Source organism: Lipophrys pholis (genome assembly GCF_963383615.2).
Source record: "Lipophrys pholis genome assembly, chromosome: 18".
In the NCBI taxonomy this organism is placed as follows: domain Eukaryota; kingdom Metazoa; phylum Chordata; class Actinopteri; order Blenniiformes; family Blenniidae; genus Lipophrys; species Lipophrys pholis.
In genome coordinates, this window is record NC_137646.1 from 8796900 (window position 1) to 8824771 (window position 27872).

A 27872-nucleotide genomic window follows, 5' to 3' on the forward strand; every position below is an offset into this window, starting at 1 on the left:
TAAAATCTGAGTCTGTAAATAATTCCGTAAATGTCAGCACAACAGGGACTTTAAAGAAAACTGTTGATGGGCGAGGAAAGTAAACCTGCCCGTTCAAACTTCCTGTCTGTCTTTCGGCTGCTTTCATCTTATTTCAAAGATCATTGTTTCGCTCTCTGTACTGCCACCGTGACCCCATACGGACGAAGCTGGGAAGAAAATGGATGGATGGATGAATTTCTAAAAGTGTCATTGTGGTTGCATCTCTGCAGCAGCCTTGCTATATGGAAAAAAAAAAGAAAAAAAAAGTAGTATTGATATAATTCTAAATGACTTCAAACCAACTCAAAACAGAAACTGCAGTTTTTTAACCAACAGTTCTCAAACTTCAGGGCAACATGGGATGTTTGTGGGACTTGTCTTTGATAGAAATGTTTGTCTCAAATATGAAGACAACCATGGCGGAGAATAAAAGCTGCAGAGACTTCTTCACAGGAAGGACAGCTCACCACAGCAGTCACGTCTGCTGATGGTGCAGAGTTCGGCTGATCTTTGTCTGAACTCCCTGAGTAAGACGCTCTGCTGGGTTTCCTGTGTGCTGCCACAGCGCAGGACTGAATAGCCCCTCTGTCATCACCTCATGTGTTGTCATGGGATGTTCTGAGTGTTACATTAAACTCAACCACACAGCAAAGACAGTTCACATTCTATTCACAGAATCAGAGGGGACACTTTTAAGATGGAAACAGACACATTCTACACTGTCACGACATGAAGACAGGCAGGACGTGTATTAAAAAGCAGTAATGTTCAAATCCTCCCTTTGATCAAAGAACAGTGGAAATAAGCAGTCGGCACACGACTGCAGAGCTTTTTAACTTATGACACCAAACCAGAACTATGGACTTTCTTCTGTTTTGTTTTCAGATGTATTGGTCATCAATTTGTGTTAATCCTCCTTTTTACAACACAGACACCTTTTCAAAATAAGGCCCAGTGCTACGGAGACAGGCTTGGGATCGGAAGGTCGTAGGTTTGATCCCCACTGCGGGCAGGCCACCACCATGGGTCCCTGAGCAAGACCCTTGACCTCCACCAGCTCCTCAGAGCGCCACACTGTGGCTGCGTACCGATGGGTCAATTCCGTAAAAAACATTCCCAATGAGGACTGAAAAAAAGAAATTCAGTGTGTAAAATAATGATTTAGTTTACAAACACACTGCTGAGTCTTCGTTGGTGATTTGGTCTGAAAGCCGCCGCTCAGATCTGAGAATTCAGGGCATCGCTGTGGAAAACATTCTGATGTGAACATTTATGATGCATCATAAATGTTCGCATCATCGTCATTCCCTCCACATCTCTTCAACAGATGCAGAGTTAGGATGTGAACAATAACGTATTCATCAGCCAGCTGAGCATCACAAGATCAGTTCTCCTCTCGTATCATTAAAGAGCTTTCTGACAATGAGGTCAGGTGATCGGAGTAGAACTCAGTAGAGACTCCCAGGAGACACAGTCAACCACATCAGCAGCAGCAACACCGACTAACAAACTCTGTCAGGAACGGTGATCAGAGAAGCTCCCATATTAGTTGTTCCTCCCATGTGGGAAGATTTAAAATAATAAACCGATTGTCCACTGCATGGTTGAATAAAGACTGTGTGTGTGACAGGAAGTGATTTATCTTCAGGTGAAATCAACTAGTTTTTAGTCTTGTATGTGGTTCTAAATGTCGTATTAAATGTAAAATAAATTAAAGGGAATCCTCCAAAAAAAACTGCCAAAACAGATGATAAACAGACGTTCTGTACATGCAGCTTGGATATGAGACATTTCTAGCCAGCGTTTGGAGTTTAAACTCACAAGTTTAAAAATGCTTGAAACATTTGTTCACATTAATTGTAGAAAAATTTTTGGGGAGAATTCTGGTAATACCTTTTCCACAAGTGACCATTTTCAGGAAAGTAGAAGCTCAGCCAGGTGACCTGAGGTAACACGACCACATGACACACAACCAAGAACCATATGATGAACAAACAAGTTTGCACATAAACCACAATTCATCTGAAAATCTGATTCTGTGTGCTTTGTCCCAAAACAAGTCCCTGCCGCCACATTAAGGCCCGTTTACACGAAAACAATCTGATGGAAATGGTATTGTTTTTTTTATATTTTGGTTTGAGAAAAGTTTCATGTTCAGTTTTAATAACGATTGCCATACACACACTCTACAGACTAGAACTGTGGTGCTCATAAACAAGACTACAAGATTCAGAAAAGTTCTTTTTCCTGTTTAGATATAGAAACGGGAGTTTTAAAATGTTCCACTCAGTTGTTTTAAAAAAAAGTCTTGTTGTCATGGACATGAACAGATAAATCTCTAACTCTACTGGTTCACTTGAAAATGTTGCCGGGTAAACGGGCCTCAGAGTCTTCCTCTATCTGAAGGACAAACAGAACCAATCAACCATTTGTGTTACTGCAGCCATTAAAACATCTTTGAAACACACAAAGTAAAAGCACAAGTATTTAGGAAAACAGGCAAAAGTGGAAGTGCAAAGGGGAGCTTTTTCTTTTCTCACATGTAAACTAAACTGGGCTCAGTTTTGTTCTCTCGGGTCCATCATGAAGGAACCCCGCTTCAGACTATCTCAACCTTCCTTTTTCTTGCACTCGTATCAAAGTGTGGTTGCTTTTCATTAAACGGCTTCCATCCCAGTCTCTGTCCACCTGCTCCACAGTCCCCCCTCCCCCATTGCCCACCATCTTTTCTCCTGTCCTGGATGGATCATGTCTTAAAAAGGAGCCACCTCCTGCCACCATCAGTCCCTGGCTCTGTTGGCCCGGCTGTGCCTGGGCGCCCGGGGCCCTTGGGAACTGTTTACTATCCAACACATCTTTGTATTGGATTTCGGGCCTGATCATCCTCAGACAGGCCAGCCTGGTGGTGTTGTCCAGCCCAAGTTGGAGTTCGTAGCCAAGGATTTTCACTAATCCACTCTGAAAGGGCCTGATGGTTTTGTCTCGGATCCGGTGCGCCTCCACTGGCTTCCCACCGTCCCTGAGACAGGCCCGAGCAAGATGTTCTCGCCGCAGCCTGAGAAGAGCGACTTCCTGCTGCATCTGGGCATGACCAAACCTGTCGATCTCCTTCCAGAAGGTCCGGTTAAAGGCTTTGTATAGGTACCAATCTAAGGCGTTCCACTGCCGCAGCCTTTCCCGCTGATCTGCTGTGAGGGACAGGTTAGGAGCCATCTTGGCTTGTAAATGTCCACTTCTGACACCGACTCCAGCCACGGCAGCCGCTTTGTCCACCCAGCTCCCCCCCAGACCTCCGAGGCCGCTGGGCTTCTGCTGCCGTGCATTCAGGCTGAAGGAGACCACTGCATCCAGTGGCCAGCAGAGGGCGTGTCTCAGCAGGATCATGGACTCGTCAAAGTACTCGGATATTAAAATGAGCTTGAAGGTCTGACGTATCCTGGCCTCACCTCGCTGAGCCAGCGCCACCGAGAAGTTAGCATTGTGGTCCATGCCGAAGTCAAACCACAGCAGGTTGCGGGCGTAGTGGTTGTTGCGGAGACGAGGGTCGTAGTATTTCCCGGGGTCCTCAGCGAAGTCACCCAGACCCTTAGCTTTACGGAAAGCAGGAGCCACCTCTTTATAATACGCAAAGGAGGACTCAGCCAGAGCCACCGGGTCCCTGATGATGGAGAAGTAGAAAGAGTCTGCAGGCATCACCTTCTCCACCTACAACACAGACGGCACACGACACTAGGATACTGCTCTCTCTTCACCTTGATGACAAACAACACTGTTTGTGAAAGCAAAGAATTTATCAAGGAGCTTTAAACAGAGTGGGCTACAGGATGGATGCTACAGGATGGATGCCACAGGATGGATGCTACATGGTGGATGCTACAGGATGGATGCCACAGGATGGATGCCACAGGATGGATGCTACAGGATGGATGCTACATGGTGGATGCTACAGGATGGATGCCACATGGTGAATGCTACAGGATGGATGCTACAGGATGGATGCTACATGGTGGATGCTACATGGTGGATGCTACATGGTGGATGCTTCAGGGTGGTTGCTACAGGATGGATGCTACATGGTGGATGCTACAGGATGGATGCTACAGGATGGATGCTACAGCATGGATGCTACATGGTGGATGCTACAGGATGGATGCTTCAGGGTGGATGCTACATGGTGGATGCTTCAGGGTGGTTGCTACAGGATGGATGCTACATGGTGGATGCTACAGGATGGATGCCACATGGTGAATGCTACAGGATGGATGCTACAGGATGGATGCTACATGGTGGATGCTACATGGTGGATGCTACATGGTGGATGCTTCAGGGTGGTTGCTACAGGATGGATGCTACATGGTGGATGCTACAGGATGGATGCTACAGGATGGATGCTACAGCATGGATGCTACATGGTGGATGCTACAGGATGGATGCTTCAGGGTGGATGCTACATGGTGGATGCTTCAGGGTGGTTGCTACAGGATGGATGCTACATGTTGTAGGCTACATGATGGACATTTCAGGACGGATGCTTTAGGATGGATGCTACAGGGTGGATGATACTGGGTGGATGATACAGGGTGGATGATACAGGTTTGGATGGTAAAGGATGGATGCTGCAGGATGGATGCTACAGGGTGGATTGCTACAGGATGGAGGCTACAGGATAGATTGCTACAGGGTGGAGGCTACAGGATGGAGGCTATATACCTGATATACCTTTTGTTTTCCCTAAACTCAGACTAAATGTCATTTCAAGTAAATCAACACCAAAACACATACAATTTCTAAAAGGGACTAAAGAAGCATCTGCTTGTATTTGTTTACTAGTATGTTGATAAATGAGTCTTAATAAGTGTCTCTATTCACGAGCTGTTCAAAAAGAGCAATAACTTTCATCACTCGGGCCTCTCAATCTGAAAAAGGCCAAATTGTTGTAATGTTTATAAACGCAGTGTATTTAAATGAAGTTAACTTTGGCTGAAATTGAATAATAATGAAGAACCAACCTAAGACATTTACCACCACTGCTATCTATCTCTCTATCCATCCACCCATCGATCCATCTATGCATCCATCCGATGAAAAACACTGTGAAATGTCCTTTATTTTGCAGCATTCAGCGTGCATATTTTCATAAATTCACAATCGCTGTGTGGCTATGATGCCATTGCCGACTACAGTGCTTTGTCTTCTACTGACAGTCCATTTTAATGGAACAATCAGATAACCAGAAAGAAAACCACAGGTAAGTGAGCAGGTGAAAGTTATTACTGCAGGGGTGTGCGACTTCACTCTGAACGTGTATGTAAAAATGATTTGTAGTCATGATATTTCTCATTTGAGCAGATATTCTTTGAAAGCTTTCAAAAATAATATGCAGAGGTTGCACTTTCACGCCTGTGAGCCTGGATCTCATTCCTACACCGGGATGTTGACTATGTGTTGTCATATTTGGAAGCTGGCAATCAACAGAGAAATGTTTCATTTGCTCAGGGAGCAGGTCCATGCATGTTCTGGTCTGTTTTGTCTGCTTACTCACACAAAGCTCCGTCTCAATACAGGTAAGTCAAATATTTCAGACATGAGACATGAACCCCCTCCTCTGTGTAGGCCACTCACCTCCAGCTTGTTGAATCTCATGTGATTGCCCATGATGTGAAACTCTGTGGCTCGGGGACCCCTGTAGCCTTTGACTCTGTGGGCGTTGAAAGGCAGCGGGTAGCCCAGCTGGTAGCCCAGCGGCAAGGCGAAGCGGAGCCGCCGCTCCTCTCCGAAGCGGTACAGCATGTTGAGCACCGTGCTGCTGGCTGTCTTGTGGGTCTTCAGGAACATGATGTGGGTGTGCGGCTGACAGGAGCCCAGCGAGGGCCCCTGGGCATCAGGGGACAGGAAGATGGAGTGGGGGGCCGGCTGGACGTTGCTGCGGGGGAAAGAGAGGCAACAGCTTTTGAACAAGCTGTATTATCAATCAGTGCTAATAAATAAATGATCAGCTCTGCTGTGCTGGTTTTCCATTTTTACAGCTAAAACTGTTAAATCAATGAATAAGACTAAAACTTTTAAATGAACCAAAAATTGCAAAAATGAATATACAAATAAATGAATACATCAAAAAACACAGGTCAAACAGGTAGAATAGTAAAAAATTGTTAAATCGGCTAAACCGTTAAACACTAACACTGAAATACTGAGATCCACTAAAAAAGCTAAAAATGATCTAGTGTATTATCGTTAAACTAGGGTGATGAAACTTCATGAATAAGATATTTTTTCTATGTAAAGCAAAACAACAGTTTCAACTTTCTGTGCTGTGCTCGCTTCCTTTTAAAGGTGTTACATGTTTTGTGGTGCCAGATTCCTTTTATTTGGTGGAATGTGGTGAAACCAGCTCTTTTGGCCATTAACTTTGCAGACTTCTGCTTTAAACCCACTAACATGGGCTCAGTCTCTTAGTCCCAGTGAGAGGAATTGTAAAAGGTTCAGCATACCAAGACATTTTGAACAATTTCATGCTCTCAACTCTGTGAGAACAGTTTGGAGATGAACCCTTTCTGCTCCAACGTGATTGCACACCTGTGCACAAAGAAGCTCCATAGAGGCCTGGATGATCCAGTTGGACTGTCCTGACCTCAACCCAATGAATTGAGATGGATTAAGGCGGAGTCAAGGCCTTCTCCTCCCACATCAGTGTCTTACCTCAAAACTTCCCATAAACACTCCTAAATCTTTGAGCAAAGTCTTTCTAGAAGAGTCCAAGCTGTGACAGCTGCAAAGGGTGGACCAGCATCATATTAAATCCAATGGTTGAATAATGGGATGTCACTAAAGTTCATATGTGTGTGAAGGCAGCCGAGCAAATACTTTGAACGAAATAGTGTATATCATACAATTAATCTAAAGGCCTGTAGTTGTCTCTGGACGTTTTCATGTTTATAAGATATATTCTTGCCTTAAGGCCTGCATGGTCCAGTTTGGGCATTAAATCTATTGTAGCAAAGTGGTGCAGTACTATTATATAACTAGTACTATATAAAAACCTTTACTTTACTTGGATGTACATAGTTACCAGGTTGTCATGGTAATACAATTGAAGTGGGCCCTACTTCAGCAGTCTGAAGCACACAGTGCAAAGTTCAAGGTCACCACTTAGTGATAGTGTGCAAAGTTCAGAAGAACTCTATCTTTGTCTGAATTCTTCATAGACATGTTTTAAATGAGATGCTTTTAAACCTCTCACGACACACATTGAAGAGCGGTTATGATGTGGATACATGCTCCAGCTGTCAGTGAGTTCATGCTCTGTAACAAAGCCAGTGTTTCAATGTGACAGCGCTTTTGTCTTGAAGAAAGAAACATGGAAAATTATTTGCTCCTTATTTTTGACTGCAGTAGATTCAACTTAATTATTAAAACTTCCTTCCAGAGACAGTAGATTTGTGGAACAAAAAAATCACTGTAGGACAGATGAGCATGCTGTGATGTGATGAATAGATGAGTCAAAGATCATAGAGCTCTGAAGAGGGCCATTGAAAAGCTCCTGACAGGCTGAGAGACGACACTGTGAGGCGCCTGAGGCTGAGATCCATGGAGCATGGCTGGAGTGTGTGTGTGTGTGTGTGTGTGTGTGTGTGTGTGTGTGTGTGTGTGTGTGTGTGTGTGTGTGTGTGTGTGTGTGTGTGTGTGTGTGTGTGTGTGTGTGTGTGTGTGTGTGTGTGTGTGTGTGTGTGTGAGAGATTCTTTTTTTGTTGTATTCTTGTTCGATAATAAGACAAAGAAAACTTCCTGCATACATCTACCACTGCCTCCATTTTCAGCACTACTTTAGGGAAATTAACTTTCGCTTCACTTGACACAAAAACATCCATTTTCATTAATCAAGCATAATTGATCCAATTCTCCCCATGTAATTTGTGCATACTGTACATTTTCTTCAGTAAATTTCTTCAAAATGGCTTTACACATATTTTTAATCCAGAAAACAAATTATACAAACATGCAAGTTGTCAACATAACTCCTTCCAATTTGCTGGATAAATAATTCCTGTTGAGAGTTTCCTGCGAGCGTTCTGCTGCTGCTGACAGACCTCTGTGATCACACACTGAGGGAGGACAGCATCCGTGAACATTCAAACAGCTCCAGGCTGATGTGAACAATCTGAACACATGCAAACACATGAATGTGTCAAACATGAGGCCCGCAGTCCAAAAGGGGCCCGCCACAGGGTATGTTCTAACCAGCAGGACGACCTTCCACAGTTTAACATTTGTGGTAATGATAGACCTCATGTGACGACCATCTTTGGGCACCAAAGACAGAGTAACATCATGTAACTTTACAAATATAGTTACTGTGTATCATTAAAAACAAACTATAGCAATAAAATAAGCCCCTTTCTTAAAACATTCCTGCTTAACAGTCTAAGTCGCCTGCTTATCATCCAAGACAGTCATCGTTTTTCTGAGCACTTAATAAAAAGTTCACAGTTTAATTAATAATCATATACTTATGTTCAGTGGTGTATCGATCCTGGAGAAGTGGGTACATACTCAATTTTGTCTTTCTTTAAAATCAGCCCAGAAATACAATCGTTTAGAACCAGTGGCATGTAAGACTAGTCTACTGGTTGAAAATCCATTGATAATATTTGCTCATTGTCAAAAAATGTTGATATAATTTAGAGGTTGTCATCACTTCATCATTGTCATCACCCGCCTTTATCTGCCTGTGATTGGCTCGTCAGCCCTCATACTGCACGGTAAACATAGATCTTCACCAATCACATTACAGAATGCAGCGAGTACTGGCCAATCAGAGGCAGAGTAGCGCAGGTCCCTGAGACTAGTTTGTCCAACCAGGTGCAGCATGTGACTCTGAGCCATGCTACATGCTAAGGACTTTTAGGACTCTCACAGTAGCAAGGCTACAAGCTACACATGATTAAAGAATGAGTGATGGAGCTCATTATGGAGCTGGAGCGTGCAGCAGCACACAGCAGTGGGTAGATCGACGCCACGCACTGCCACGCTCACTATAGTGGACACGCACCTGTCTCTGACATTTTCATATCAGAACAGTGAAGGGAGAGAAAGAGGAGCAGGTTTAACCAGCACAGTACACACAGTCTGCAATTTTTTATTGTCAATTTTGTTGACTATTCGCAGCAGCTTTATTGATAAACACTTAAATAATATATAAACCTTTAGTTTTTTTAATTAAAGGAAGAAACAGCGCGACACTACAAATAGCTACAGAATCAAATAATACAGACAGGAAATGATGAATTCATAACTAACTGACCTATGCACAACCTCTTCCTGCCCTCTCCAGGATTTCTCCAACAGCTGTTCACCACCTGTCTAACACCTGTTGACCTTCCAATCTTCAAAACTAGACATTGAGGCATCATAAATCAACAGACGGGGTCGTAGAAAGGCTCGTAAAACATTAAAAAGATCCTAAAAGATCCTAAAACGGACCATGGAAAGGCCATAAATTATGATATCAAAATGATCAATAAAAGAAGTGAAGGACCCCCCACCCCATCTCGCCCATCGCAGTCCCACCCTCTTTAGGTCATCACCATGTCACAAATTACAAAGTTGATGCAAAGGATCCTATTAGGTCTTTATTGTGTCAGGTCTGTGCCAGGTCAGTCCATTTTGTCCTCGTATGATGGAATGGACTGACCTGTCCTGGCTCTCTGGATAAGGCTGGTTTGGTCGATGGATGAATAGATGCTAACATACGTTCCTCAAACATTGATTCGAACATTCATGGAAAGGACTTTATTGAATTTGCACAGCACAAACAGATATGCTGAGGTAATGATGTAATAACTCACGATGGAAAGATTTGTGTGATCACACAAAGAAAGCAGGTTCTTCTAAGTCACATGTGTCAAACTCAAGGGCCGCGGGCCAAATGTGGCCTGCCACATTATTTTATGTGGCCCGCAAGGGCTTCAAGGTCTGATTGTCTTTAAAAAAATACCATATTGTTTTCAAGAGACGCGCAGATGACGCCTTGGGGTGCGCGTCTATTGGCAACATTACAGTAATTACATGTGCATTGTTCAGGCGGAAATAATTGGGAATTTGTGCATATCCAGATTAAGATATTCCCCGCACCGACCAGTGTTCCACCCGACGAAACCCCCGTGAGAACCACACGCGGCGGCGAGCGGCGAACTCCCCGTCCCGCGTGCGCTGCGTTGAGGCACTGACACGGGGTCACGAGGGCCAAATGACATGCGCGGTGCGGCATGTTGGAAGAGGGACGGGGCGACTGCTCCCCCCAGACGCAGTTCAAGCTCCGGGCGGAGCGGTGTTAAGAAAAAAAAAAAAAAAAACGCCAACAAAAATTTGATTTACTGTTGTTTTTGCACTTTTGCACCAACTGCAAAATATCATTTTATCAAGTAGTGAGGTTTGTTTCTTTGAGCTCAAGACATCTTTGTAAAACTGCATTGACCATAAACTACATTTCCCACAATGCATGCCGATTCTATTAATTTTAAAATACTAAAGATCTAATCTTGCAGTTTTGTTACAATCTGGCACATTTACAATTTGTGTACAATTTATGTATGATTGTTATATTATATTACACGTGAAGATTGCAGTGTATAAACATCAATGCAATTTTCAACAAGTAGAATTGAGAAATATAAATGATCCCAATATGTCCAGGAAGAGAAAACTTGATGTAGATGAAAGGATGTTTGATGAACGATGGGGAGGAGAAGACATGTTTGTGCTTCAAGGAGAAAAAACAGTTTGTCTGAGGCGTGTCGGTTGTCAAAGAGTAAAATATAAGTCCACACCTTGACACCAAGTACGGTGGTAAGTATGACAAAGTTAGACTGAACAGAGCAACGAGCAAATACATATTTTTATATCAATGCAAATGCATATGTAATATTTGTAATATGAGTAAGTAATAAAGTCAGAGTTATTTAAAATTGAGGAGTAGTTACATTTATTTTACATTATATTTATTTACATTTAGTTACATTTATACTGTCTTACAGTTACATTTGGCCCTTTGAGGGCTGCCATGATGCTGATGTGGCCCTCGTGGAAAAGAGTTTGACACTCCTGCTCTAAGTAATAATACTTTTCAATATTCAGTCACTGCTGGCAGCCGTCAAGGCAGACATATCGTCACAAATGTATTAACTATGATACAAATTCTGGCCTCACCCCTCTGACTCTGTGCCTGCAGATTCTTCTTCCACAGCAGCAGGAAAACGTCACTCTACTTCTGTAATGTTTGGACTTCAGTCCACAGAAAGATGTTTGTTCACAGTTTAACAATGCTTGCCATTGAGCTCAGCCAAAAGTCCTGTGAAAGGACTGAATCTGCTGCTGCATGTTTAAAACTGGGTCCAGGAAGAGAAAGAGCACTGTTATTATGAAGTTCAAACCCCAAAGCACGAAGACCTCAATGTCATACACTTCAGTGTTCATCACAATCATGATACCTGATGACATGTGGACGCATGTCACAAATTTAACCAACACTACGCACTCTAGAGAGCATTTAGCATCAGAATCAACATCTTCTAGAAAGTTCTTGAAGCCTTTAAAGCTTCAAATGAAGTGAAGCAGACTGTGTTATCGTCCCAGACCTCATCCAGGTAAACAAATACTAGTTTTCTACATTTCTCCTTCCATCCACCCATCAGCTGACCCTGCATGTGTTCTCCATGATACAAACTGAGGACATCTTCTGTACCTGGAACCCTGTTCGAGGATGTTTCTTCTGGATATTCACAGAGAAATCCAACATGTGACAGCAGGTTCCTCAGCCAGTCAAACATCTTCAGCCGAGGCTGAATGGACAGAACAAGTGTTTTAGTATCAACACTGTTATGCCTCATGTCCACCGCACAAAAAGAGCCGGGATGGTACAGAGCGGTACGGAGCGGTACGGAGCGGTACGGCAAAGCCTAACCAGAGCCAAGTCTGGTGTGTTTCCTCCACAGAACGTAGGTTAAAATGTAGGCGGGGCTTAGAGCTCCGCAGATATGTGACGTTGCTACAGTAATTTCAGCCGAGCGGCAGATCTGGACCTTATGAATCCCCTGTTGTTGTTGTTGTTGTTGTTGTTGTTTACATACTCTGCTTTGCACTAGTTGTTTAGTTAACATTTTATGCAGCTGCAGCTTCAGTGTTGGTTCCGAAAGCGCGAACGCCGGTCGGCCCCGGTGACGTAGTCACGTAGTGGTATTCCATCAGTACTATTCGTCTCCATACCAGGAAGGACACCTCAGAAGTGAAGACAGTCTGTCCTCTCTCTCCTCGGCTTGTTTCAGGTTTTAAAAAGTGTGTTGCTCCAACCAGTCAATCAGAAATCAAACCCTATATAGTGTCATCGGGGGTTTAGCCAATCCCAATCAAGGTAGGCCCTCCCTTTGGCTCCTCCCACAATTAGGCGCCCTACTTCCCAAGTGCAGCTCACACAGACACAGCAGATTCTGAATGCAGCTCCTATGATCAGAGATTCAAATGGAGGAAAATCAAGGAGAAACTGGATTTGGGGCAATAAACTGTGAATCCAATGTTTTTGGACCAACAAGACCATGTTCAATATTTCTCATAAGTCTTTCCATCCCCCAACATGTATGAAGCGTGTTAGTGTTGAGTGTTTGAGTAGTTTGGGTAATTATTAGTGTCCTGATTATTGATAGGATGCTGTTTATATGCAGTAGAGGTGAACTCCGTTTCCTGTTGACTTGTGGAGTTGGGTTAGTTTCTGTCTTTTGGTTGGAGACAGTCTGTGAGCACATCGGGTTCTAAAAACACATGTTTGGGTTTTGAAGGTGACTGGTTGCTTTGGACTTGTTGACGTCATCAGACCAAAGATCGACCGCTTCTAACAGGTTTAAACACATTGTCATGGGAAATGAAGACATGTGTTGTGTGATTCGACATCAGCAGAACTAGAAAAAGTCCTACTTCTTGTTGAAGATGACTCCGAGCAGCTGTCCAGCGAAAGCGATGGCCACAAAGAGCAGCAGAGCTTTCCACATCCATACCGGTCCCAGACGACCACACACCAGCCATCGCAACATCCTGCAGGAGAGGCGACAGAGGATTAGGGGGAGCAGGAGAAGGAGGGAGAGAATGAGGAGTTACAGGATGAGGAGGGGGAGGAGGAGCAAGAAGAGGAGGAGGGAGAGGATGAGGAGCAAGAGGAGGAGGAGGTGTGGATGGACAGAGGTGAGAGAAGATAAAAAAGAAAATGGTTACGGGAAAGGTTGGATGAAGACATCTAAGAAAAGGATGGAAAGACAAAGAGACAGAGGGAGAGAGGACGTTATATAAGCCCAGAGGAGAGGAAGAGAAGGGTGGTCGGTGTGGGGTGAAGGTTAGGGAGGAAAGCAGAAATGAAGGGAGTGAGTCATAAAACAAACATGACTGAGGCATCATCGTCATGCTCGCAGCGAGGAACATGCTGAAAATATCCAGAGAGAAAAGAGTTTCTGTGACCAACACCAGAGAGGAGCTCCAATCCTCCCTTTAATAACAGAACGTCCTCCTCCTTCCTACTCTCCACTACCAGGTCCAGAAATACCACCTCATGTTTCGTTCATGTTCTACTGTCGTTCACCTTCCCTCCACAAGAGGGAACAACGGCGGTTCAGACAGCAGTACTGGAATAAAAAGCAGTACTCGAGTAGCAGCAGTACTTGAGTAAACTCTTCACAGCAGTACTCAAGTAAACTCTCCGCAGCAGTGCTCGAGTAGCAGCAGTACTTAGTACTGAAGCAAACAGTAGTTTTAAAGTTGTTGTTTTTTAATTAACTTTATTGAACAAGAACATTTACAAACTCTTGTGGTGACAGTCACACATCAAAGGGACCGGAGGCAAACAACCGGTCGGCGCCGCTGCATGTGACAGCAGCCACTTCCGCATTGGGGCAGAGATCGCGGACGCGATGCGAGGACAGACACCGGGGCTCGGGGCTCAGAGCTGCTCCGGTGTCCCGGCGCACCGTGTGTGGACGTGGTCCGAGTCCAATCGTCGCGTTGCATCACGTCGCATCACGTCGCACCGGAACTCCGGAGCCGGCCAGTGTGTGGCGGCCCACGCAACGGAGCACCGGCCAGCGACGCAACGTGACGCTACGAGCGGACTCGGTATTGCATCGGTTAGCGTCTCGCATCTGCTCTTTAGGGACCAACATGAAAGTTGCGCAGCAAAGAAAAACAAAGAAGAAAAAACAACAACCATTGCAAAGCTGAATATGTTAACAACAGAGGATTCATACATCCACATATTGAAATATTCAGGGCGTGTAGTAAATCACTGACCAATCAGCAAACTGCTCCTCAAAACCAGACCCGTTCTGTTGTCCTGAGTACCCCGACGGAAGGGCGAAGGAAAAGCGTCCACCTTTGGAGCGGTTATTTCCGTAAAATCCGCAATTCTTGCGGTGGAAACCCAAACCGTACTGGACCATACTGGACCATACCGTTCCATTCCTGCACTTTTTGTGCGGTGGAAAAGGGACTATAGCTTCTCCTGGGCTTCTTTCTCGTGTTCCTTTTGCATCAAACACCGAAAAATTATTCTGATGTTAAGTCGTCAATCAACTCCTGAACAGTGATATGTTTATTTACAACTCGCCACGGCTTTTTTACAGCTCCTCCTCCTGTGTGTCTGACAGTAGGAGTGTGACAGAGGCTGACTGCAACAAACCAGAACAAAGACAAACCTGTACCTGCACTTCAAACACTTCATGTTTCTAAACTGATTGAACAGAAACATGTGGTTTTATTTGTTAGTATTTGAGAACAGGGAGTGGATAAAAGAAGCTAAAACACCTCAATAGAGCTTCTTTTCTCATAAATTTCTCATAAAGAGTGAATTAAAGAATCTTTCTTGCTATTAATTCTTACTTGAGTCTATCTGGTTTTTAACGCCAGAACGTTTTTTGAACATACAGTCATGGGAACCAGTATTGCTAGTATGTTTGTTAAAAAAACCCAATGTAAGAAACCCAATGTGACCAAAGAGTAAAAATAGTCTCTTACAGAAGTGCAACTCAAAAAACAGTTCTAATAAATGTCTGGTATCAGTGGATTAAGAACAAGTTAAATTTCAATAACTCATTTTATCCCGTGTGAATTTCACGTTAAAGTAATGTTAAACTTAGCCTTGTGATTAATTTTTTGCATTGGTTGTGATAAATATGTTAAATCAGACATTTTTACTGAGGCACATGAGAAACAAGTCTTGACAGTTTCCACAGTAAATTTGGTGTCTCCACCTTTAACACTTAAGCAGTGAAAAAGTGTTCCTCCACTCTTCCACTCAGAATTTACTTCCCACCAAGCTTCAGCAGCAAGAAGAAAACATTATCTGAGTCATTGTATTAGGGCTGGGCGCGGTGTCTGTAGTTTAACTTTTACCTTAGTCCTTGAAGCATATGGGCAGCAACCAGTGTCGGCCATATTACTATACAATCATAACATAACAATATGAATAATTTAAAATAAAAAAATGGAGCACAAAATAAACAAGCTTTAGCCCCCTCCACAAACACCCAGCAATTTAGGAAAAAACAGACCTTAAATGGTGCATTCTAATGCATTGTGGACGACTAAATAGTACATTGTGATATGTGATCAATTGTAGGACCAGTTGATATTGAACGAGCCAAACACTAAATAATATGTAATGGAAGAAACAAAAAAAGGATTTCTAAATACCTTCACTGTCAAACTGGTCCTTTATTCTATAAAAAACACAAACTGAAGAAAGAATGAACACATCACCAACACACTCTCTAGTGGCCATTTCAACCTGTTGTCTCTATAATTCTGTATCTCGAATAAAAGTTTTTTCACTACCTATTGTATTTAATGTCTATGTTCACATTTATTTATGTGGTTACACTTTTTAAACATTTCAGTGCAATTTATTAGGGGGGGGGGTCCATATTCGATGGGGGTACTCTCTCACGCCAGTCCTATGAACTCAAACAGACCTGAACAAAAGTGTGTCTGTAGAACAGGAAAGACCCACAGCTCAGCTAAATGCCGAATCATAATTTCGGGGTGTGTGTGTCCACGTTGGTCCGTTTTGACATAAGAGATAAATATCATCATCCACCCCTGTGCATGAGGGTCCGCGCCGACCCGCCTGCAGTCGAGCGCGCACAGCCTAATTTTTGTGACTGCGCAGACTGTGCACTCCGACTGCGCATGCACCAGAGCCTATTGGGTGCTTGTGGCGCCGGTATCTCTGTCCATACAATCACATCTTAAAAGAATAGAAAGCCAGCCAGATGGCCCAGGACTCCTGGACTGAAAGATAAACAACTTTAGGAAAGAAGAACGACGGCCACCTACTGGAAGTCTAAGCAGTCTGCAGACGAGCGAAGCGGAAAGCATGACTGGGTCTTTGGCGCTTCTTATCCCTCGACCGTGGTACTTGGAGGCTTTGGAGTATACTGTTTCATCTATCTCTGTTTCCAGACTCAGCCAGTGTCTGTTTGCTCATTTTTTTCAACAAATCCAGTATAAAGCTGATCTGATGCTCCTCCACCATGGAGTCACACTGCGTGTATTCCTCCGATATGAAACCTCTGGGACACGGAGAACATTTTCACAGGAAAACTCAAATTCCAGCTCAAGTCACAGAGAACAACTACATGTCTGTTTACTGAGTGGGAGACACCACAGTGTCCATCTGCAGTCCAACATGAGGCTCTTCTCTGTCCGCCCCGTCACACAACAAGAACCTCAAACATTCTTCATATCAGCATGTGAACACTGGAGCACTGCCACTGATAGCAGCTTTCTCCCAAACCAGGGACAAAATGTTCAAATCTGCAGAAAAAAGACCCCTCAAGAACCCTGGATTGTTTCTGGAGTGTCAAATTATAATGACGTCTGAAAACAAACTTTTACATTTCAAACTGCCATGTTTTAAATGCCATGGACCCTCTTTGTTTACGGGTGCCTTTCAGGCGTCTTTTTGACACTGACCGGATGAATTAATTTAAATTAAAATTAAATTAGTTTATTTTTCCCAGCTTTATTAGTCTTCTGATTTTTGAAGACTTTTCCCCCCTCCCAATAATTCCTCCATGAGGTTTCCATGGGATAGAGCTTTTCCTCAGCTTTAAAATGAGCTATTATTTGTGTTGGTACGTGGACCAGCAAGCGAGCTACGATTTTTTGTGTGGATTTTCTAGCCTGGGATCTTTATGTTTAGCACAGGCGGGAGGACCTCTCCAAGATGGCAGACGGCGAGGCACGCCACAGGCGGCGCCATGAGGCATCTCGTGTTTTATTTCTGTGTTTGACACTGCTGCTTTTGAACTTGAAATGACTCTACTAGAAAAAATCTTTAGACAAAAACTTTCCCATAAAAGTCTCACTTCTGCACATAAAATACATCAAAACACGAAAACAACAGCTAAATCGATCACAGCAAAGTCGATCTGTTTACAAACAAACTGGAATTCGTATCCATCAAACTGTGCTTATGTTTCGCTAACTGACGTCATCTTGGGAAAACTGCTGCAAGGGTTTCTGGGAAATCAAAGATGGCGCTGCGGCAGCTCAAGCCAAAATATCAACATCTGACCGATTCTGCCTGAATAAAAGCCGGACTTTCTCAAAGAGAAAGTGTTCAAGCCACGAGAACAGTCTGAAATGTTGTGAAACTGATGGTTATTTGTTTTTCCACTGTGAATCAAGATCTTGCGAGATCGAGTCTACAAATGCGACCCTGTGACACAATGCCTCGGGAATCTTCGTGAGTTCACGTGACGCTAAGATGTCAACAAAACTGGGTATGTTCCATGAAACTGGAATGCTGTATTTACATGTTTGTATGAATGTAATGACGACTTTCCTCAAGAAAGGTATTGACAAGGTGTGAGAGATGTACATCGACAACTAAAACTGGGTCCTAAATGTTTCGTTTTACCAGTGTGGATTCTGGTAGAGTGACTTTAAAGCTTTGGCTTCTCATATGTCAATAATTAACTTTCTAGAATAAGGAGCAGACTTTTATTTTGAAAGCTGCATGTGTCTTAACTGGGAGATTCTAGCCCATCGGAGATGAGAAAAGGTTTTCGACTCGATCAACCCCCTGAGACTGCTTCAGAACTGTTGACAGCGAACCTCCGCAGATACAAGTAAAAAGATTAAGAGCTGTACCTTTAATCTTCATCACATAAATGCCTATTGCGCAACACATTTTGATTGAGGAACAGAAAACCCATCAACATGCAGAATGCAGGGTTTCCCCATTGTGACATACTGTCGGTGTGGTTAGTAGTTAGAAACCTGCTCTGGTTCATGATAATATAGTGAACTACCCTGCAAACATAAGGCTGAGCGAGCAAAGCAAAACCAAACCAAACAGTCCGTAAACACTATGAAATGTTTTCTGCCTGGATTGATCATAATCTGTAATCTGAAGCAAAGGCACTTCTAAAGACACCCGTGGAAGGTTGTGTGACTCCCACTGAGCTTCCCACATGCCGATGTATGGATTTACTCAGACCTCGAAGTTAAAGCTCCTTATGGAGTCTGGGAGTTCACTTCCTTGTACTTTCCCTTTAAGATGGACCTTATCTAATCCTTTCTCAGAAGAGCATTAGATTTGAGCCACCTAAAGTTAGATTTATGACCATTTTTTCTCAGAATTCTGACTTCAATCTCAAAAGATTGAGATTAAAGTCATAAGTAAAGTTAGAATGAAACTATTCTCAGAATTCAGACTTTTTTCACAGATATCCAACTTTAATCTGTGAATTCAGAGATTAAAGTCAAAATGATTTAAATATTTGTCATTCCTATTCAACAATAAATACTTCAAATAAGAATAGATTGTGTGTTATTACACATTGTTATTTGGTGTGGTTCAGATCTGGTTGATGTTTCTAAACCAGTCATTCTCAAAGTGTGGTACGCGTACCACTAGTGGTACTCGGGGCTCCCTCTAGTGGTACGCCAAAGGATCACTGAAATAAATATAAATTTCCACCGGAAAGAACCAGGTGCTGGTTCGGAGCCAGGGCCGGACTTAGCACCAGTTCTTTGTCTTTCCACTGCCAAAGCCCCGGCCAAACAGAGGCTAAACTGCTGCTACGCTGCCCCACTACATTGCTGGACCAGAGAGGAGCCAGACTGGGACCCGACGTGTCATCAGCTGGGGGCGGAGTTATCTCTGGAGTTATCTCTGGAGTTATCGCTCCCTAAAAGGCGGAAGCGAGGCTGAACCGGCTTTCTGAAAACTACAGCGAACACGGAGCCCCAGAGTGGTTATAGAGAAAAAAATAAAAAATACGTGTGGGAACGATATAATAAGTCGCTTCCTGAAGTTAATAATACGAGGGAACGGGATTATTTAATTCGCGTTCGCGGAACCGCGGCTCTCGAGATGCTGCAGAGCTCCACCTGTCAGTCAGCTACGTCGGATATAATTTAGAAGCAGTTTTAAATGTTAAGTAAAGAATGTACAGTAAAGTAATGTTTAGATTTTTTTTTAACCAAGTACAGCACATTCTTTACTTAACATTTAAGAACAGTTTTTTGTTCGTTTGTTTTTCATTTATTTAAGTACAATGTTTATTTAACTTTTCTGTGCAATATATTTTAACTGAATCATTATTTAAGTACAGTCTTTTATTTTCCTATATTTAAGCGTAGTGTTACTAATCTAACTGTGTAAAATGTTACAATGGTTGACAATATTAAATATACTTCTTTAGGAGTAAAACCTCTGCTTTGTTTTTGATGAATGCTTAGACTTACTAGGCTACTGTATAGTGTTGGTCAGTATGGTGGTACTTGGAGAGCCAAGTATTTTCTGGGTGGTACTTGGTGTAAAAAGTTTGAGAACCACTGGTCTAAACAGTTTAAGATGAAACAAGAACATTTGAACAGATTCCTGTTTCTGACTGTCTCAACAGGGTTCAGAAATAAACAGAGCTGGTCCAGGCTGCAAACACATGTTCTATCTGAGCTCTAATCTGCTGGTCGACATCTGGACTGAGAAGGCCGGAGAGAGGGAGGCAGAGAGCCCAGGGGAACCAAGAACCAGGAACCAAGAACGAGCCCGCAACACAAAGGAGCATTTAGTCTGCAACACACAGACAGACAGACAGACAGACAGACAGACAGACAGACAGACAGACAGACAGACAGACAGACAGACAGACAGACAGACAGACACACACACACACACACACACACACACACACACACACACACACACACACACACACACACACACACACACACACACGTAAAGCCTGGGCGGTCCCCACAGATGGGGTGATTCATTGAGAAGAAAGGCCTCCGTGCATGTGAAGGAGCCCCCCAGCCCCCCCGGATCCCCGCTGATCCCCCGAGCAGACCAATGTCTGCATCCCGGCGGGTTCCGGCTGCAGCCTGGAGCCTCCCCCGCCCCGCCAGAAGCTAACGTTACCTGGCTCTCCGTCTGAAAAACATCGCGGCTGAGTCCCGGGGCCGGGGTCCGTGTTGTCGTGCAGCTGCGGGCAGCTCGGAGCATCTCGGAGGCTTCCAGCTGCAGCCGAACCGCCGCCGCCGCCGCCTCGGTCGGGCCGCGGGCCTGCAGCCGAGACTGGGATGCTCCGAGCCCGCTCAGTGCGCACCGAGTCTCCGCTGCTTCTCCCCGCGTTCAGGGACGGCTCCGCCGCTCTCCGCTCTCCTCTTCGCAGCCTCTCTCTCCCGGAGCGAGCGCAGCACCGAGGGAGGACACTTCCGGTGAATTACAAAATAAAATCCCTCCACCAAGGCTGCTGGTGATCAAATCAGAAATCAGTCTGCAAGCTGCTGCTTCAAACCCCAAAGTTTCTTGAATCTTGTACCTTGACTCTTGCGTGTTGTCTGTCAGTCCAAGAACAGTGACAGAGCACAAGGGCCACAGAGGCATGAATCTACCATAGTGGACCAGATCCACGATGCTGACTGCATAGATTCCCCAGAGACGGTCCAGCTCAGAGTAACGTTTGGAGGACAACTCGTCCACAAAACTGCAACCCGGACAACTCGTCCATGGACACCACCACGGATGAGATTTCAGAATTTTTTGGAGAATAATAACTCCTGTACAATGTACTTTTAGATATTATTTGTAATTGATATTTTATATATGTTTCATATACCTAGTATATGTCCATATAGATTTAATATAGTATCATATGGCTTTGTTTCTCCCTAAGAATGGTCTTCTTTTCAGAAATCTGAAAACCAATTTTTCTGAAGACTGCATCTGAGCCGGTGCATGGCGCGTCCCTGTTGAGTTTGCGCTCTGGGCAGCTGCCAATGTTTATGTTTTTGTGTTGAATATACTTAATAATCCTTCCAAATGTGTCAAATATACTTTGAAATCCAATCCTTCAAATCAATAATGCTGAAAAATAATTGTCATGGACGAGTTGTCCGGAATCAGATGAACAAGTTGTCCCGGTTTGCAGTTTTGTGGACGAGTTGTCCATGGACGAGTTGTCCATTCACCCATAGTTACAGGGTTTAAGACGCAGCCAGGACCAGCGTACATAGAGAGACACAACCAAGAATCTGCGATAGTGTCCAGAAACATCAATGTCCAGTGTGGACTCAAAATACCCAAATCCTAGTGGGACTTCCCCCGAAGTTGCACAACAAGGTCAAGATCCTCTGGGACTTGAACTTCCAGACTGATAAACAGCTGCTGGCTAACCAACCGGGCATGGTGATTGATGTACCAGCTGACAGCAACATCAGAAAGAAAGAACCACAGCGGATTGAGGGGGCTCCCTTCGCTGCATTTTCCCTCTGGTGCTTTCTGGGCTGGAGCGTGGCTCTCTGGAGTGGCTCTCTAGGGTGGCTCTCTGGGGTGGCTCTCTGGGCTGGCTCTCTGAGGTGGCTCTCTGAGGTGGCTCTCTGAGGTGGCTCTCTGGGACGTGGCTCTCTGGGGCGTGGCTCTCTGGGGCGTGGCTCTCTGGGGCGTGGCTCTCTGGGGCGTGGCTCTCTGGGGTGGCTCTCTGGGGCATGGCTCTCTGAGGTGGCTCTCTGGGGCGTGGCTCTCTGGGGTGGCTCTCTGAGGTGGCTCTCTGGGGCGTGGCTCTCTGGAGTGGCTCTCTGGGGTGGCTCTCTGGGGCGTGGCTCTCTGGGGTGGCTCTCTGAGGTGGCTCTCTAGGGTGGCTCTCTAGGGTGGCTCTCTGTGGTGGCTCTCTGGGGTGGCTCTCTAGGGTGGCTCTCTAGGGTGGCTCTCTGAGGTGGCTCTCTGGGGTGGCTCTCTGGGGTGGCTCTCTAGGGTGGCTCTCTGGGGTGGCTCTCTGGGGTGGCTCTCTAGGGTGGTTCTCTAGGGTGGCTCTCTGTGGTGGCTCTCTGTGGTGGCTCTCTAGGGTGGCTCTCTAGGGTGGCTCTCTGTGGTGGCTCTCTAGGGTGGCTCTCTGTGGTGGCTCTCTAGGGTGGCTCTCTGGGGCCTTCCCAGGTCTGGGGGGCTGCTGAGCGCCAGAGTGGGGGTGGCAGTGTCCAGGCCCGATGGCCTCGGGCCCCTGGGTGTCGCCACAGGCCTCCCCACAACAGTTCCAACCACACCCACTGGACACACACACACACACACACACACACACACACACACACACACACACACACACACACACACACACACACACACACACACACACACACACACACACACACACACACACACAGCTGTGTTTTATACGTTTTGTCTCCAGTCTGTGTTCAAGCTTTAACTCTGAAGCGGCGCTGCTTTGTTTGGTTTCTTCTAACTTGACTGAAGGTTTTCTGTTTCTAAGGTCACACTGTGATGCTGTAAGAAAGGCATCCAGCAAAATAACTCTTCACTCCACCCTTCTCCATCATCAAATATTCATACAGATTTAGACTCCATGTTTATCAAACTCTCAGTGATTCCCTCATCTCCCGCTGCTGACCTGGTGGAGGCGTCACCCTTTAACGACATCATGAAGACTTACATTTTAATCATTTGCTTACTAACCTGCATGTGTAAACACCATGGTTGACACAAAAAAGAGTCATATTGATGGATAGTAGCTTGTAAACATAACTTACAAATTAAAAAATGTATATCGGAGTATATAAAGTTAAAAAACTGAATACATTTCTGTGAATACATGTGACATTTTTCTGGGGTATCACTTTATTGAATTTTAAAATGATCTTAGTAGTACTTTTGTTACTCTGGTTGTAGAATAAATGTTGCATTCAGGGAATCTGAGAGCAAAGGTAGCCAGATTATTGTCGAACTATCGTCAGTATAAATTCACATTGTGATGGTGAATCTCCCCCAAAAATATATATGAAGGCCGCAAACAGAAGATTTGTGATATTTTAATTTACTTTGCACCAGGAAGGATCGTTAAAGATGTTTTACATTGTAGACTCTCTCCTGAAACAATGTGTATGCACACTTTATATTTGTCATTTGTTTTTCTCAATGTTAATGATGGTAATAATATGTTTGTGTATATTATTGTGGGCTGATGCGACGTGCACGAGTTGTACGAGCTGAGAGTGACCGCAAGAGACCGGGATTCTAAGGTGGGTGTAACATGTGATGGTTTTATTTATTATAAGTTGAAAGAAAATATCCAAATCACCCTTTTTTTCCTTTATATTAAACATGTACTGTTTTCTCTCAAACTCAGTTTGTGACATTTAGAAAGTTTGTCAAAATCAATTATATGTAAAAGCTGTTATTTTACAGGTCAAGACCAAACTGAGCCTCCTGGACTAAAGGGAGAATCAGGATTTAGACCTAAAAAAAAAAGATTCAAATAAAACATTTGCCAGCAGAGTGACTACACATCCACTTTGTCTCCTCCCGAAACTCCAATTTGGAATGCTTTAAAATGCCTTTTTTCCACTGGGAACTGGAACATTTCCCACCTCCCAGTCACTCGTGGATACGTCATTATTTCAGGATTAAAGATGGCGGTTATTTGGCAAAAATCTCATAATGGAGGTTACAACCTTCTTTATCAGCACAGATGATAAAAATAAAATGAGAAGTCTATATTAGAAAACTGAACACATCTGGTAAAGACTGAATCATTTTCTTCACAACTTCTGAACCCTATGAAGAAGACGTCTTAAATATTCAATGGTTAGACGACGATCCTCATAGTCGATGTTTTTCTTTTTCATTTGTCCTGGAAACTCTAGACATAAGTTAATCATCCAGATGTGGTCTGTTTGGTTGTTCAACCATTGAAATAAGTTCAGCTGGTCATAAATGTGTTTCACATCTGTGTGTGTGTGTGTGTGTGTGTGTGTGTGTGTGTGTGTGTGTGTGTGTGTGTGTGTGTGTGTGTGTGTGTGTGTGTGTGTGTGTGTGTGTGTGTGAGAGAGAGAGAGAGAGAGAGAGAGAGAGAGAGAGAGAGAGAGAGAGAGAGAGAGAGAGAGAGAGAGAGAGAGAGAGAGAGAGAGAGAGTCCATGCAGGGATGAGAAGTGCAGGTCAATAATGTCAAACAGCTGCAGCTGTTGAAACATGTCAGTCTGATCCATTAATAACTCGCTGTAAGTTTACTGCAGTCTCCACTTTCTGTTACCATGGCTGTCTGCACAGGAAGTGAAAATGAAGTGACTGAAGCCGCTTTACAGTCTAATAACACATAAAGCCTTTGACCAGAGAACTTCACCGATGGTGTAAATAATTCTACAAGCCACTGGGCATGACTGCCTTTTTTTCCTCACAGATTAAATGGTGCCAAAGTCACCATAATTCTTCTTGAAAGTCTTTGAATGTTTCATCTTTGAATAAAGGGCCTGCAGCTCCAAACTGGTCTCCAAGAGGATCTAATCTTATCTCAAATGTGTAAAAATGAAAAAGAAGATTTTTTGCAACTTTATGAAAATAAAACTAGTGTTCCTATTTGTCCATTGGATTTCAAACTGTTTCAGTAAGAGTAGAGGCAATCATCAAACACGAAGACTCACATTTGAGCAGAAGTTAACACCAAAATACACAACAACGCAGTAGTGGATTAAAATAAATTCTTACAATAAGGATGACTTTGTGAAATTGGTCATGTTAAAATCAGATTGCTGTACTTTTACTCAGGAAATACAAAGAAATGTTGCATTGATTTTGAAAAAAGTTCCTTAAATGAGAACATTTTCAGGATGTACTCATCACTTTAGTATTTAGCTTATACGGTTCTTAGCAAGGCTCCACCATATCCTAAAGCACTGTTAGTCCCATATGACCCAGCAGAACACTTGGTTCTCAGGCTGCTTGCTTGCTGGAGGCTTCTCTACAAGTAGAATGGGAGGCAGAGCATTCAGCTGTCAGGCTTCTCTCGTGTGGAACCAACCCCCAGTTTCAATTTGCTTGGGTTCCTTTGCTAACAAAACGAGGGGGCGTAGGTCATGGTTTTGTCCGCGTGTATTTATTTATTGGTGTGTGTGTGTGTGTGTGTGTGTGTGTGTGTGTGTGTGTGTGTGTGTGTGTGTGTGTGTGTGTGTGTGTGTGTGTGTGTGTGTGTGTGTGTGTGTGTGTGTGTGTGTGTGTGTGTGTGTATTGCCAACTTTTAGCAAAAACTACCGACCCGAAATTTTCAGAAATGATTCGTCATCATTCAAGGACCAATCAAGTACACTTTAGGATCGAACAGCTTCTGGGGAGGTGAGCTATTTAAATGTTGTGGACACACCAGAGTTCCTTGGTGAGCTGTCAGTCAGGGTGCACGGACTACTCATCCTGGGACTAGTCATCCTGGGACTACTCATGCTGGGACTAGTCATCCTGGGACTAGTCATCCTGGGACTACTCATGCTGGGACTAGTCATCCTGGGACTACTCATCCACGGACTACTCATCCTGGGACTAGTCATCCTGGGACTAGTCATCCACGGACTACTCATCCTGGGACTAGTCATCCACGGATTAGTCTTCCACAGACTACTCATCCTGGGACTAGTCATCCACGGACTAGTCTTCCACAGACCTCTCATCCTGGGACTACTCATCCTGGGACTAGTCATCCATGGACTAGTCATCCTGGGACTAGTCATCCATGGACTACTCATCCTGGGACTACTCATCCTGGGACTAATCATCCACGGACTAGTCATCCTGGGACTAGTCATCCACGGACTACTCATCCTGGGACTAGTCATCCACGGACTAGTCATCCTGGGACTACTTATCCTGGGACTACTCATCCTGGGACTAGTCATCCACGGACTACTCCTGGGACTACTCATCCTGGGACTACTCATCCACGGACAATTCGTCCACAAAACTACAACCCTGGACAACTCGTCCATGTGGTTCTGGACATCTCGTCCACAACAAATTTTTTTCAGCATTATTGATTTGAAGAATTTCAATATAGTATATTTGACACAAAAACATAAGATGTATATTTGATTATGAAGCAGTCTTAAGGGTTAGGATTAGATCTGGGGTGTGACCAGGTTTGTGCAGGTTTGAGAAGTTAAATTTGAGCAATTCTCAAGAGAAACAAAGCCATATGATATTATACTAAATACATATGGACATATACTAGATATATGAAAAATATATGAAATAATCTATTAGAAATAACAATATGTAAAAGTATATTGTTTATTCTTATTTATTTTCTCAAAAACATTCTGAAATCTCATCCAGAAAGAGTTGTCCGCTGAGGGTGCTGTCCATGGACGAGTTGTCCAGGGTTGCAGTTTTGTGGACTCAACTCAACTCAGCTTTATTTATAGAGCACTTTAAAACAACACCGTTGGCCAAAGTGCTGTACACAGACAGGCGCAAATAAAAATAATAAAAAATTTAATATATCAATATATCAATATATATCAATATCAATATCAATATCAATATCAATATCAATATATATCTATATCTATATCTATATCTATATCTATATCTATATCTATATCTATATCTATATCTATATCTATATCTCTATATATATATATCAATATATCTATCTCTCTCTCTCTCTCTCTCTCTCTCTCTCTCTCTCTCTCTGCAGTGGCTATGTAGTAGCAGGAAGTAAACACATATGCACGTTTATTTGAAGTAAAAGAGTGAAAGTTAAATATGATGGATGTGGACGAATTGAGAAGAGGCTACTACAAAGCCACTGTAAGCCGACCTTAGTCACACAGCAAATATATGTTTTCTCTCAAGTCCCAAATGTCGTCTCTCGTTTATCGGTAATCCCGGAAATATAAATACGACGAGTGGACACGCCCACATTCCACCAAAAACCAACATAACCAGCGGATTCTTAATCAAACTAAACACTTTTACCAAAACAAAGATATTACATTTACAATATTGCACAAGAAATAATAAATGTGTAAAAGGAAAAATAAATTAAATATGTCAAACTTATTCTTAATGGAACAGTGCCATCTATTGGCATGAACAGAGATTGTTCAACATGACGTCCTTCCAGCAGGAATGGTGTGATCAGGTATGGACTAGTTCCCCTGAACAGAAAGACCTCCCACAGCCGTCACTGATTTGCTTTGTATTGCTTTTGTCTTTTCCAGACGGCTTGACTCGTCCAGTAAATGCAATGACAAAAAGCAAATGGAAAAGACAAAGACAAAACAGGAGAAGCGTTGACAAAATGGAACAAGCAAAGACAAGATAGAAAAAGAAAATGACTACCTTTGTATGTTTTTTGTATTATTGATTCTCTTTATAGTTCCACATTTATTTCCTTTTAATTTTGGCACTCCTGTGATTCCACAGTAGACTGCCTGACTGCTGCCCCAGCTGTACCAGCATCACATTGCCACCAGGCAGGGCTGCTCTCCCACCTTACAGCAAGCTAAGTTTTATTCTTGTACGGTTGTC

General features: G+C 43.6%; 1 protein-coding gene across 2 annotated transcripts; it reads right to left on the reverse strand.

Moving 5' to 3' along the window:
- Positions 1-2154: 2154 nt before the first annotated feature.
- gal3st4 (galactose-3-O-sulfotransferase 4) lies at positions 2155-20749 on the reverse strand. 2 transcript variants are annotated; one of them, XM_080486482.1, is made up of 4 exons: positions 20486-20749; positions 12985-13101; positions 5644-5944; positions 2155-3726 (listed from the first exon to the last, which is right to left on the reverse strand). In XM_080486482.1, the coding sequence occupies exons 1-4, from the start codon at positions 20506-20508 to the stop codon at positions 2626-2628; spliced, it is 1542 nt and encodes a 513-aa protein (XP_080342608.1). In that variant the 5' UTR covers positions 20509-20749; the 3' UTR covers positions 2155-2625. The 2 variants fall into 2 exon arrangements, with proteins under 2 accessions (XP_080342608.1, XP_080342609.1); XM_080486483.1 differs by lacking the exon at positions 12985-13101 and having other exon boundaries at positions 20486-20748.
- Positions 20750-27872: the final 7123 nt, after the last annotated feature.